Genomic DNA, 14775 nt, shown 5'->3' with positions numbered 1-14775 from the left:
CAGAGCTAGGGAGCAACATTTCCCCAGGGTACAGGCTCCAAGGTTATACTCAAACCTGGACATGGACACCCCTGGGGAACTCAAGAGTTTTACTACTGGGTGTCAAAGTCACAGGATAAACCTGGCAATCTTTCCAGCATTAGTTGAACTATGTGGCAAAAATCCAAAATATTGATCATTCCAACATGGACATATTATACAGCACGAGGTAAAATGTGTATGGATTTTTAGGTTAAAATCCAAGACTTCAGAAAAATAAAGGAAAAAGAGAAAGATACTGCAGTCCCTTTGTGTTATGTTCCCATACCTGGAGATGGGGGTAAAGGAGGGAAGCAATGTTACCTGTTATCTTCTTCCGAGTCTAAAGGTGCTTTCATGGAAAAGTCTGAGAAGCACTACTTTTACTAACATGTTCCCCAAAGATTTTACAACCCCCCCCCCAGTGAAAAAACAAACACAGCTTCAATTACCTACCAGGTTTTTAAATGCCAGGTTAAGATTCTAGAGAAGATTGTAAACATGGATTTATCACTAAATTCATTGATTGTTATAATATTGAAATGCCGCATGTATCGAGGAGTTACTGGATTTCGACCACCACCTAAATATTAAAAAGGATAACCCTTAACAGTGTTATTCGTATATACCAGAGTATTTTCTCTACACTTTACAGCATAAAACAACGCACAAGATGGACAAATTCACAGCACACAGAGAAGAATAATCGATTATTTGGATAACCTTGACCTCAAAACAGTTTTCTCCTCAACCTCAAGGTGTTGTTTTCTAGTTCAATGATCTGAATAAGTTCAACTAATTAGATATAATCTTGGTCAGGTCTATTTACCAAAGGAAATTCGACCAGACAGAAAGAACCAGTGGCCACCTTCTCCATGACTCATACATAGCCCAAAGCAGTAAACCATCAAACATTCTCATTACAATACGATATTAAGATACAATATTACACAATGTTAATATAATATTGTATGCAGTATTAACATAACCCTGGTGATTCTCACTGACCATACTTTAGGGTCCTTTCCACATGGCTGAAATTATGCATGACCTTGGCATACAGCCTCATTCTTTCCCCACATCTTGAAATAAATTTCCCTAGGACTAGTCTATGCGGTTCACATGGCCACTTCACTGGCTGCCTGTAATTTTAAAAACTGGGGGATTATCTCATTTTCACAAAATACTGATTACATTTTCAAATATGAAGTTTTAGTAACAGACTTAGAATGTAACATCATTTTACAAAATTGATTGATATTATCATCTTTACATGTATAGACAAAATGCATTTTCTCTTTAAAGGGATTCTATCATGAAATCTTTGGTAAAGAAGTGGTGTTAAATGTGCATGATACCTTTATATTGCTTAAAAATATGTAAGTTCATGTTTTATGTTTGTTTTAAACCCAGTAAATCTGTATTTTGCTTCTACCACTATTATACTGTGCTGATTCTGAAAACATGAATAATGTGTGAAAGCATATAACTAGCTGCCTATAGATCAAAACAGTTATGTATCTCTATGCATTTAGAAGCTTATAATAAACACTGATTTACCTGGGCAAGTTTAAGGAGATGGTAAAAGGGCTGCAGAAGGAAAGGTCAGAGATCATATACCCAGCTCTATCTTCAACCCTTCCTCCCAGAGAATGCTCAAAAATGGTGGTCTTTTTAGAAAATGGGGTCCAAGAGGAAAAGACACCTCATGGATTTAGCCTGCTCCTCTGTCCAGTCCTTGAAGAGGCCAGGAAAGTGGACACTTAGTACAAATGACTGCTGGGTAGTGGGGGAGAGGCAAAGTGGAGCTAAAGTCTGGGACCCAGGAGCAATAGAGTTAAAAAAAAAAAAAAAGAGGGTATGGGGAAAGCATTCAAAGTGGCCCAGGTAGTGTATTGAGAGCAATTACTGACTCAAAGCAAACTATCTGCATTATAGGTCAGATAAAGGTCAGGTGGTTCAGAGGCAAATACCGGAGAGATTCCCTGAAGACATGGTACATCAAGAAGGGGAATTTTTAAAAATATAGGACACCAGCTTGAGTTCAGGAAAAGAACAGTTAAAAATGTCCAGTTAGTTGAATCAAGCTGTTTCAGATATTCTAGAATAAAAAATTTCCCCTACATAGAGATCTCTTTGAGTTTACAAATTTCCCCTGAAAAGTGTAAAGGATCTCTAAGAGTTAATTCTTTTGCCCATCTCCTACTCAAATTCCCCCTCAACAGTCTGTCTAAATCCAGAGACTCACTAAAATGTGAACTGATTGGGGTAGGGGAAAGGTGACTATTGAAGCAGAGATGTTTCATACAGTTGAAACTTTAAGGAATGAAACAGAGGAAAATGAGCTTCCCCAGGGGGATCTGGGTTCTCAGGGGATCTGGGACCTCAGAATGCAGGAACAGGAAATGGAAAGCAAAGCCAAAAGGTGGAAGAAAAAGGATTTGGAAGAGCTGTTTGGTTTGATGAGAATGACTCCAAGCAAGGCAACCCACTCTGCAGTGTTGATCATTGTGCTCACTCTGTTAGGTCACAACGTACAGACATAGAAAACACATACACAAAACATTGTAACTCAAGTTATCCGATTTCTCTTTCTTTCTCCTGCCCTTTATATATAGCCAGAGTGATTTTCAATCTTAATCACAAACTCAGAAAACGTACCTGGAGGTCCCATAGCACACATGATTTGAATGTCTACTAGTTTAATCATAGAACAATCTTTTAGGTCATACCAATTCCAGTGATCTAACCATTGCCTGAGTAACTCGATAGGAGGTTGAGCCCCATACACCTCCCGAGCAGGCATATTGACATCATCTACAAAGACAACCTGACAATGAAAGGAGAAGAGGGATTAGAAAATATTAACACCTTAATATAGTGTCCTATGGTGCAAACAATGTTCAGGCAAAGAATCAGATTATCTTCTTGTGGGGTACATATGTGAGAAGTGATGGTTTCTTTTCACATCAGGAATATCCCTTAGCATCCATGTTACCAAGGAACAGGGAGGCAGTCTTATTACTAAACTTTATAATTAAGAGTTTAGAACCTATTAATCCTCTCATGCAACTTGTTTCTCAGTATTCCTTCTCTTCTTTCCTTGTACAACTTCAGTACATTAAAATAAATGAGGGGGCTTCCCTGGTGGCACAGTGGTTGGGAGTGCGCCTGCCAATGCAGGGGACGTGGGTTTGAGCCCTGGTCCGGGAGGATCCCACATGCAGTGGAGCGGCTGAGACCGTGCGCCACAGCTGCTGAGCCTGCGCTCTGGAGCCCGTGAGCCACAACTACTGAAGCCCACGTGCCTGGAGCCCGTGCTCTGCAACGGGAGAGGCCACCGCAATGAGAGGTCCGCGCACTGCAGCGAGGAGTGGCCCCCGCTCGCCACAACTGGAGAAAAGCCCACATGCAGCGGCGAAAACCCAACACAGCCAAAAATAAAATAAATAAATTTATTAAAAAATAAAAACATGAAATAAATAAAATAAAATAAATGAGGAAGGTGTGTGATTTTAAAATGATTATAACCTCTGAGTGATGACAGTAAGGTTGGGAAGTGTATTCTTGGTAGAGGAAAAGTCAATTGATAGCTTGGTTGTTTAAAGGCCGAGCGAGCAAGCAGCAAAGACTCCGCTGAGTAAAAATGTTAATGAGAGAATTAGGAAGGTAGGTAATTTCCCAGATGTATATTCTGCTTTGAATTCAAAGGGCAACTGCTTGTTTTTAATGTCAAGTTGCCTGATGCACATACAAATCTCAACACACTTTTAAGAAAACTTAACCAAAACCTGTGATTAAAAAAACTGTACAAAAAGACATCCAGTACCAGTATATCTGGCTTCCTCGTTCTGAATGTAACAATGCCCGTGAATAGGACCATTGCTGTACTATACGTATAGAAACAGAGAGTAATTACCATTTTCTTGCCCAAAGGAGGACCAAAAACTCCCTTTCTTCTTTTGTCCAGTTTTGACATGATAATATTCTGAGTTTGAGCTGCTGTAGTTTGTGCTGAGAAGTTAATCAGCAGAGGCTTGTATATATCTTTACTGAGTTGATTTAAAAGAAAATTCTGTATAACAGGAAATAATGAGCCATAATTGCAATTATGTTTTGACATTTCAAAATAACCACTAAGCATCATTGTTGACACACTCGAATTTAATCTTAGAGGGTCATAATGTAAAAAGAGATGGAATCAACAGAAATAACAGTTACCAAGTCAATGGAGTATGTCTATTTGCCCAGGCCTTCTGAACACGTGGCTTCTCTGGTTTCTAAAACCACCATGCAGAGTACACATTCCTGCTTAACATGAAGTCACAGGGACTCAGGGGTTAAGAAACTTGGTTAAGGTCTCAGAGATGACACAAGAATTTAGACTGCCATTTGTCTCTCTCCAGATCAACGTTCTCTGTAATATAGCTTATTAGCTTTCCACTTTTATCAAGTTATCTGACTGTAAGTTAGGAAGCTTACATAGTATAATTTGTACTTTCAAAATGAAATTCACTGGAAAGCAGGGAAAATTACAATGATTCTTAACCAAGATGTTGTTTTCTACAAATCATCTTGTAGAATAATAATGGAATAGGAAAATATTTACAATATCTTAAGGAGAAAAAAGCAGATTACAAAATAAGATGCAAAGTATGTTCCCAATTTTGTGAAAAGTAATTCTTTTTGGCCTGGGCAGTTTATTACCTGGGTTGCATTTGATGGGGGTACAAATGACAAAGGCTTTATTTTTCTCCACCCACTGCCTTGAACCATGTCAAGTCTCCATTCCCTAACTCTTGATAATAATATCTTAGATAAATCCATTAGCTTTCTGTACACTTTGTTATTTTTTAAAAAAAATCCAGTCCAACTCAACACCTTGATTTAAAATCTCAGTCTAAACATCTTCCCTCTCCACTCTTGGATATTTCTTGATACATACAGCATTTAGTATGATAAAGGTGACATTTCAATCTGTTGGGAAAGAGATTATTCAATAAATAATACCAGGACAATTATTCTACTATATAATGAAATATATTCCAAAGGATTAAAGGATTGGATTAAAATATAAAATCAATAAAGAACTAGAAACAGGTACTGTCACAACTGGGAGAATGTGAATTGACTGGGAAACTGCAATGGTGGAGTGGCCACCGATAGCTCCTCCTCTCTCCTCCACCTGCCTTCCCTATCTTCTTCCTGCCCAGGGTCGGGTAGCGGGCAGAGCTGGAGGAAGAGAGGCAAAATTCCCACTTCACTGGTGTCACTGTGGTTCTCTCTTGGCTAATGCTATCTTGCCTGCTGTCGTGGCAAGCTTCCAAATGTTTGCTCTCTGAGAAGACCAGATGTGCAGGTTCCTTACTTACTCCCAAGGGACATTCACATTCCACAGTTCCCTGACCTAAGGGGACTAATGGAGTTCCCTCACTGCTGTGGGCGGTCATATGGAATGGAGTCCCAGGAAGGCTCAAGTCCAGTTACCTTCCACACTGTCCAACTGACTCGGGGGAAACTTGTACTTACCTGCCATGCCAAAGGCTGGAGGTGCTACTCATTAGTAGTTCCAGCCAGCTTTCTCCTTTCAGAAATCTGAAACTAGAGGCAAGAACTGATCTTTGATCAGTATGATCCCCTAAACACAAGGGAACAAAGATTTGTAATGCTACTGAGATTTGGGGCATATCTGTTGCAGCAGCTAGCATTTTCTTACCTAACACACAATAAGTGTGATTCCAGAAATCATTAAAGAAAATCAGTCTTATTACCATGTAGTAACTGTTTACATATTTGATACTTTAGAAAATTAAATATCAACCAAAACACCCTTTTTAAGGGAGATAAAATTCTTCATCCTGTATAAGCTATTTTCACTAAAATACCTTTAAAATGGACAATAATTTAGTGATATAAAGTAGCATAATATCTTTAACTAACTTTTAAAAATAAATAGGCAATTACTCAAAAATTCTCTGTGGCTGCAACGTTGAAATACCTAAGTATTTAAAAAAACATTGCCTACCAGTTCAGGTAGTTTAAAAAATAATTTTCTTAGGACTATCATGCATATTTTAACATGTAGATTTCTACAACACTTACAATAATGTAAACACTCTTTCCAGTTCCTGTTGGTCCTACAAATATTGAAGGCTTTTGATGGGTGGTCAACAATTCCATTAGTGCAGAGTATCGAACTGTGTCCAGAGTTGGTACAATGATTTCATTAAACATCACATCCTTAGGAATTGGAGGAGCTTCTGCCAACTTCTTTACCCATGGTTCCCATTTTCCTATTCCCTGTTTACAATAAATAACCAAATAGTGAATGTCATGTTGTAAAATACTTTTAGATGGCACTCCTGTGCCATTGCAGAAAAGATGAAAGATCAAGACAACAATCCTTGATATTTATGCACCTGTTTTTATCCTTTAAAACCTTCACTCTAATTTTTTAAGTTAAATTTTGTGTTAAATTAAGGAGAAATTGGGCTTTTATATGAATAAAAATGAAACGGCAATGTTGTGATACTTTTGATGTCCTGACACCACTGATTATGTCAACCCAAAGATCAGTTATTTTGGCCAATTCTTAGATTCTTTAATGGCATTGAGAAAACTGGTCTAATCAATGTGTTAAAGAGTAAAGAATTTTATTCAATACCTGTTCACACAGAAACTGTTCATATAGAAAAATTTTCTACATGGAATATCAGCTGCATATTGTTTGACTTTTATAATGGTACTTACAACATCAGCTTATTATTTCAAGCAAGATTTCCTTCTTTTTAAAAAAATTTTTATTGGGGTAGAGTTGATTTTGACTGTTGTGTTAGTTTCTGCTGTAAAGTGAATCAGTTATATATATACATATATCCACTTTCTAGATTTTTTCCCCATATAGGTCATTACAGAGTATTGAGTAGAGTTTCCTGTGCTATACAGTAGGTCCTTAACAGTTATCTATTTTATTTATAGTAGTGTCTCTTTTTAATTGTAGTAAAAAACACCTAAAATTTACCTTCAACCATTTTTCAGTGTATAGCTCAGTAGTGTTAACTATATTCATGTTGGTGTGCAACAGATATCCAGAATAGATGAGATTTCTTGAGATTATTACTATGAATTAATATTACACTGTATCTTTTCATCCAATTAGCTTATGAACTAAAATTTTAATTTACTAAGGCAGTGTCTATAACAAAAATTTTCAAAAATATCATGTTAACTCTCTCTCCTTAGAAAAACACCACTGCCCTCTCCTTTCTTGCAAAATCCCATTTAAGTTCCTGGCCTTTTGAAGCATATTAGAATTTAGACCCATTCTTCCTTCACACCTTCTTCATGTTCCCCAAAACCCAGCCTCACTGATGGGCCTACCAGTTACAAAAATGCCCTGTGTCCCTGGACCTTGACATATAAGACTCTTCTGTCCTACAGTATACATGACACTCTTCTGAAGAGGTTAGGAACACACAGAGGGCAGCACTGTGCTTTATTCATTTTTGTATCTTCTGGTAGTGCTGTGCACATAGTAGAGAATTTGAGGAGGCTGAATTTACATCAGTCTAAAAATAGTATTGCAAAGAAATTCCTAGAACTTTCTAAAACTGTTGAAGAAATAATGCTCTTTCAATACCCTTGATAATCTTTTCTAACATGGATATTTTGCCACCTGTGGGGAAGGAAAAATTAAGAATCAGAAAACCTAGAACAGAGAGTCATTTAGAGATTGTGTGATCCTGGGAAAAATCACAAAATACCTCTGAGCCTCAATTCCGTCAATGGTAAAATTTGAAAAATAATCCTATCTTTACCATTTCACTGAGATGCTGGGAAACAAAATAGAAGTGATTGTGGAAAAGCTTAATAAATTGCAAAGTGCTCTGAGAATGCAGGGTATTGTTAGTCATTTGAAGTAAAATTAGCAAAGATATAAAGGTATCTTGTGGCTGGCAGGGTGAAGAGTCTCTTCTGAGGTGAGGTTGGCAATACATTGTCAAGAGCCATAAAAATTTTAAAAATGATACAGTAATTCCTTTTCTAGGAACCTATCTTAAAGAAATAATCAGATATGTACGCAATGACTTGTGCACAAGAATATTCACAAAAGCATTCAAACTAAAACAACAAAAACACTTCAGTGTCCAAGACTACGAAATGCAATGGATCATGGTCCATCCAAATGGTAGATTATAGGGAGGTTTTAGAAAAATAAGTTTATTAAAGAAATATCAGTGAGACAGAGAGTTGTTTTCTTTACTGAGGAAGGAGGATATACAACTAACCAGTGAGGATATGGTGTGATCCCAACTTCACTTAAATCTGCATATATTTAAATAATATGTATACCAAAACTTTGCCCTCATTTACAGTACTTATGGGAGCTGCTACACAAAAACAAACAAGTGAACAAACACCACCCAGGTTGTATTGTCCAATCTGTTTGGGAAGGGCTGAATTCCTAACCACCCAGCAGCGGTCCTGCAGGACCTCTTAGCCTGTGATGTGCTAACATGCACCATGAACCTCCCAGAGGTGTGTCCTTGAGCAGTACTCGCCTGGTGCTGGACTGGATGTCCTAATGTGTGATTTTTTGCAATGAGTACAACTGGCTCAACAAGTATTATTATTTGTCTCATTTTATCAATGAGGAAAAACAAGGTTCAGGGAGATTAAAGAACTAGTCCAAGGCTATATGGCAGACCCAAGTGTGCCTGACTTCACAACCAGCGTGCCTTCCTCTACTCCATGCTGTCTCCTAAGGTAAACAGTGGTGACAAGGTGGCCACAGAGCCTTTATGTGCTGTGTGTCTCCAAGGAGACTCTGCCTGGTTGGCAGGTACAACTCTTGCTTCAGAACTCTTACCTCAGTGACAAACTGATAATCATAAATTGTTCCTTTTTCAGGAAATGGAACAGTTAGTGTTTTTGAAGGCATTTGCTCGGTACCACTCAGTAATTTAAACCTATTTCGAGTTATTTCTGAAATCGGGCCTTCCATTAGTTCTCGAAGAATCTCATTAAATTTCAACCGATCATCATCTTTACAAGAAGCACCAATGGACCAGATCAATGAAAACAGAAAAATGCCCTGAATTGAAGAGATGAGAAGATAAGAGTGCATTAAAGAATAACTTTAATCTATTCTTGAAGCTTAAATCATATCAGCCAGATTAATATCTTTGAAAGGAAATGAATAAACTGATATACGGTAGTAGGTTATCTCAGGATTTTGTAATAATTAGTTTTTTTCTATCAAATCACATGTCTTATAAAGTCTTACTATCAGAGAAGATAATACAATGCAAAGTATAAATTCTAGGCATAGTAAAACCTTAGAATGATTAGTCTGGTAAATCAGGTGATAATTTAAATATATGGCTGAACTTTGATATTAAAAAGAACACTGAGATAACTTTTTATTAAAGTACAAAAGCATATTTTAATAAAGAATAATCAACCCACTATATATATTTATTAAATTTAAATGTTGATGCAGTGTTTTTTAAAAAGTAGAACAAATTCATATACTTTTATTTACCTGTTGTAATAATTACCTGAGCATTGATTGTATAATTAGAACTGCTAACCTGCAAGCTTTCTTACCAGACTCAGGCAGAGGGAACAGGGGAGACAAGACACACCACTCAAATGAGAAAGCCTGTTTGATAGTTTTAAAATCAAATCCCCTTTTTAATGCCAGAGCTAAAACAGTCTTGACTATGCTCATAAAAGTTGTGAACTCTGGCTTCACACTATTCACCTACTCGTAGATTACTCACAGACTATCTCTCTCTGGAAACTGTTTTAAATGAAACTAAAAATTTATTTCATAAAATATATGGAAAAAGTAACTGACTACATTAGAAGTGCTACCATTAGCCAATATATAATTTTTTTATTAAAGAAGATTCAAGGTCTGTTGATAATTTTATTCCTATATTTAAAATGTTTATAGATTATATATTTTCTTGCTTTCCTCATTTCAAATATATATTTATACTCAATACATATATATATTTTAAACATTTATATCTCATGAAAAAGGGGGAAAATTAAGGAGAAAAAGCAATGAATTATAATTTGGAGGTTGAAAGGGAGGTGAATCCTGTTGTCAATGGTCATTGACATTTTGAGGATTGATCATCTTTGAGACTGGCCAAATGACCCAAGGTAATCAGTAGCAGATCTGTGGGAATCATCGGGCTCCACCCAAACTTCATGATCCAACAGAACTGCCAGTCAAGGAGCTTTCCTACCAGCACCTGGCATTTGGAACGTGACTTTTTCCTCACTGTTCAGCTACCACCCATTGTCCAGATTCCAGTTCCAGGAAAAATGAGGTTAATTAATTAGGAAGCATTGGGGAAAGCAGTGGATGTCTTTCTACTGCAAGACTCAAAGAGAAATGGACCTACCTCAAGTAAAGAGTAAGTTTCTCGATCATTTCTCTCTCCTACTTTGACTTCATCAGCAAAGTCATTCATAAAACAGTCTATCAGATTCATTAGGGATCGGACTAAGTTTGTATCTGAAGTAGGAGATAATTCCTGAAAAATCAGAGGAAAAAAGTCTATGAAACAATTTAAATGAGGCACTAATTGAAATAGTATCAACTAATTTTTACTGAACTCATTTAGTTCTAACAGCCATAGTATCTATGAAAAGGTACTATTATTATAATTCTAGTTTTATAGGAGGGAAAACTGAGGTACATATTAGTTCCCTAGAGTGAGGCAGCAATGGATGTCCCATCCAGGTGGTGTGTGTTCTTTAATCACTCTTATTCTGATTCTCAAATTTAAAAAACTCATAGTTACAAGTTTAGTTAATTTAATCACAAACATAGATTCTATGTTATACCAATTTCATAAACCAAAACACTAAAAAAAAAAAATCTTTCAGAGCAGGAAATTAATTTGCTTATCTAACTTGTTCAATAAATAAAGCACATTTTAGAATATCTTTATAAGCTACAGCAGTACTCAGAGTAAACTCATTCTTATGAAATATATTTTTAAGCCTTGAAGAGCATAAAATGTTTCTGGAGTGCTGTAAATACTGTGCACTTTATTTCTCTGGGTCTCACCATGAGAATTTATAAAATAAATAATGTTACAGTTCCTATAACCATGCAGAATACAGCAAGTTCTCAATAAACATTTGTCTTCTTCCCTCCAAGCTCTCTTTCAGCCTTTAGAGTTGTATTGCTTCATGGTTAACATGTAAGAATTCACTCTGAAATGGACTCTCTGAAGATTAGAAGCAGGTGACTTGATATTTGGCCACTGTCCCAGTAGAAGCAGGCAGAAGTGACAACTGAGTGTCTGATTAAGGACAAGGACTAAGTGTTACTGCTGCAACCCTAAAATGCAAACAGTTAACTACTACAAATAAGACAGACATGGATTACTACTTAGTAAATAACAGGCATTCATAATCTTTTTAAAATTTATTTTATTGAAGTATAGTTGATTCACCATGTTGTATTAGTTTCTGCTGTACAGCAAAGTGATTTAGTTATACATATATATGATAGTTTGCATCTGCTAATCCCAAATTCCCAATCTATCCCTCTCCTACCCGCCTCAGCCTACACAGATCTGTGGTCTACAGGCATTCATAATTTCTTCAAGAAAGGACAAAAGTGCATAAGTACATTTCAGGAAGTTTATATTAAAAGTGATTTTTTAAAATTCTCATTACAAGAACAAAATTCTACATATGACAGATATTACCTAGACTTTCTGTGGTGATCATTTCACAAAATATACAAATCATTATATTGTACACCTGAAACTAATATACTGTATGTCAATTATACTTCAATTAAAAAAATTTTTCCCCTATTTGCTATTGAAAAGAGCAGTTCCAGTTATATGGAAAATCCATTTATTTGTAATACCTACCTTCTGTGACAATGCCAGGAGAAAAAAAACCCTATAGCTTATTTAATCTCAATTGATGCATATTTAATTGACTTTGAAACATGATTACTTCATATGTACAACATATTCCATTGCAGCCAAGTTTCCTGAAAGAGCAGCCTACACTCACCATCAAGTCAGTATCACCCACGTTCCTAACCAACCGCCCTGAAGTACCCTTGCCTCTTCCCTCAAAGTGCTGGGGCCAGGGCTCCCTCATGATCTCTACCGCCAGATCCAAGGGACACATGCCAGCCCTTTCCTTCCTGCACCTGACTCTCAGAAATTTCTGAAAACACTGGCTACTTGCTACTCAAAACCTTCTCCCCATTCCCTTTCTCTAAATTGCTGGTATACCCAGGATTAGAGCCTTTACTCTTTTTTCCTCTGGATTTGCCTTTAAGTAATCTTCCTTACCATGGTTTTAGATTCCACTTTCCAAATCCGAACACTGAGATAAATACCTGCCTCAAGCTTTTCTATTATATTTCCAACAGCAGGAGAAATCCCAGCCTTGATCCAGAGCAAAGTCATCCTAAAAGACCTTTGGTCCACATCTCCCAAAGCAGAAATTAAGCAACTTTCCCTACAGTTCCCAGCTAGAGGGTGTTTAAGAGCCTCATTGGAACTCCATCAACTCTCAGAGGCAGGAGACATCCATGCTTCCGGAAATTCACGCTGTCACTTCTCTCCCTTCTACCTTTCCCCCATCTCATCCCCAGTGTGTACTAAAAGAAAGAAAAATGAATTTGTTTGCTTTGGGAGCTCTTTCAATTCTTCTACCACAAGCTGGCTTCCCTTTCCGAATCACATTTTTATTAGCTATCCATAGTAATCCCTAAACAATTAGATGCAGTCATGCTAAATATAGCAGATTCCTCATTTAGTATGTCTAAAAAGCAGTAATATGTGTTTCTCCATGTGACCCACTATCCAGTTCTTTGGAAGTCATAAACGAGATTACTTTTTTCAATTGTCCTTTTTCTAATTATAAAATAATATATATTTATTCTAAAAGCATTGGAAAATAAAGAAAAATTTCAAAATGAAAACTATTTTTAAAAACAACAGTCCATCAGAAATGAGAGAGAACTATTTAGAATATTTTCACCCAGGTGTGATTAGGTGGGACTTTGAGTTTGTTTTTTAAGAGAGAAAAGATCCACACATTTTCTCAAACCACAAGATGCTTCATTTAAAATATTTTTTGGAGAACTATGTTAAAGATAAATACCGTATGCTAACACATATATATGGAATCTAAGAAAAAAAAAAGGTCATGAAGAACCTAGGGGTAAGATGGGAATAAAGACACAGACCTACTAGAGAATGGACTTGAGGATATGGGGAGGGGGAAGTGTAAGCTATGACAAAGTGAGAGAGTGGCATGGACATATATACACTACCAAACATAAAACAGATGGCTAGCGGGAAGCAGCCGCACAGCACAGGGAGATCAGCTCGGTGCTTTGTGACCACCTGGATGGGTGGGAAAAGGAGGGTGGGAGGGAGGGAGACGCAAGAGGGAGGAGATATGGGAACATATGTATATGTATAACTGATTCACTTTGTTATAAAGCAGAAACTAACACACCATTGTAAAGCAATTATACTCCAATAAAGATGTAAAAAAATTTTTTTAACTTTAATAAGAAAAGAGTTTTTAGTCAAACTACTTAAGAAATTATTTTAATATGTGGTAGTTGGCAATAAAAGTAGACATTAAAATGTATATATATGGCTAATTTGGATTTTCCATTTATTTTTTAAATATTAAAATCTTCATCCCTCTTACCTTTGTATGCTTTCTAATAAATTCGACAGAAACAGGAACCATTCTGTCAAATAAGCCTATTATAAATTCCTTCTGAATAATACTGATCACAGGAGGTAAAAGATTTATCCAAGACAGCATCAGCGGTCTCCAGCCCAGCATATGAGGCTCCATGTAAATCATCCCACATCTGGATACCTGGAAAAACAATCACTGTTTACCTCCAAGGAACTGTTTATAAAAGAAATATGACTTGATACATCTATTTCTTACAACCTTCAGAAAACTCTTGGGGAAAAAAATAGCATACTTTTAGATAATTTCCTGATCTAAATTTTTGTGTACGACTTTACCAAATGGTCCTAGGCAAAGAGGAAAATGTGCCTGACACTTATATTTGTCAAGGTAGGTCGACAGACACGGCGGCTCTTGGAGAATCACAGATGGCTGTTAAAATGAACTCTATAAATACTTTTCATCTAGAGTCAAAGTTGCTAAGCAATAGACGCATTTATAACATTTCACATTTATAAGCAGATGTGAAAACTGAGAACTTACAGTGGCAGGAGAAGCAACTTCTAAATCCATTGGTTCAAAAATAAGATTCATTTGTGGTGACATTTGGATAATCTCCCCGCTCATCAGACATAGCTTTTTGTTGTCATCCAGCACAGTGTTCATATTCTCAATCCATACTGCATCTACTGGCCCATCAAAAACTAACCATTTCCTATCTGGCGTCTGGTTCATGCACAGGGTGAATAAGGGACAAAAATGGTCATGGAAGGGAAAAAGTTCAATAATATTATTTTACAACTTTAAAATGTAACCCCTAAAACTAATTTCACCATCAAAATGTAAAGGCGTCTCTGGAATAAAGTGTGCGTACATGTGTGAATATATATATATATTCACTAAAGAAGCCTATATATACCATGGATGAGACAAATATATATAACATTTTAAGATTCCATCTTTTCCAGTGTTTCTAAACTCATATATAACATGTTTTAGAGAGTATCATAAGTAAAACAAACATGTAATTGCCAGGGA

General features: G+C 36.5%; 1 protein-coding gene across 1 annotated transcript in view; it reads right to left on the bottom strand.

Annotated features, from left to right (window-relative positions):
• Positions 1 to 14775, bottom strand: part of DNAH7 (dynein axonemal heavy chain 7) — a gene marked incomplete at its 5' end in the record, with an annotated part of 243326 nt that overhangs the window by 105228 nt on the left and 123323 nt on the right. Inside the window, 8 exons of the mRNA XM_082630414.1 lie at positions 475 to 601; positions 2680 to 2848; positions 3938 to 4093; positions 6121 to 6318; positions 8888 to 9112; positions 10440 to 10571; positions 13744 to 13920; positions 14281 to 14463. Coding sequence (XP_082486540.1) covers positions 475 to 601; positions 2680 to 2848; positions 3938 to 4093; positions 6121 to 6318; positions 8888 to 9112; positions 10440 to 10571; positions 13744 to 13920; positions 14281 to 14463 — 1367 coding nt within the window. The remainder of the gene's footprint in view (positions 1 to 474; positions 602 to 2679; positions 2849 to 3937; positions 4094 to 6120; positions 6319 to 8887; positions 9113 to 10439; positions 10572 to 13743; positions 13921 to 14280; positions 14464 to 14775) is intronic.

The sequence above is a fragment of the Mesoplodon mirus genome (assembly GCF_964341445.2).
Source record: "Mesoplodon mirus genome assembly, chromosome: 8".
Taxonomy (NCBI): domain Eukaryota; kingdom Metazoa; phylum Chordata; class Mammalia; order Artiodactyla; family Ziphiidae; genus Mesoplodon; species Mesoplodon mirus.
Note: the sequence above shows the minus strand (reverse complement) of the source record. Positions and strands in the feature narration are given on the sequence as shown.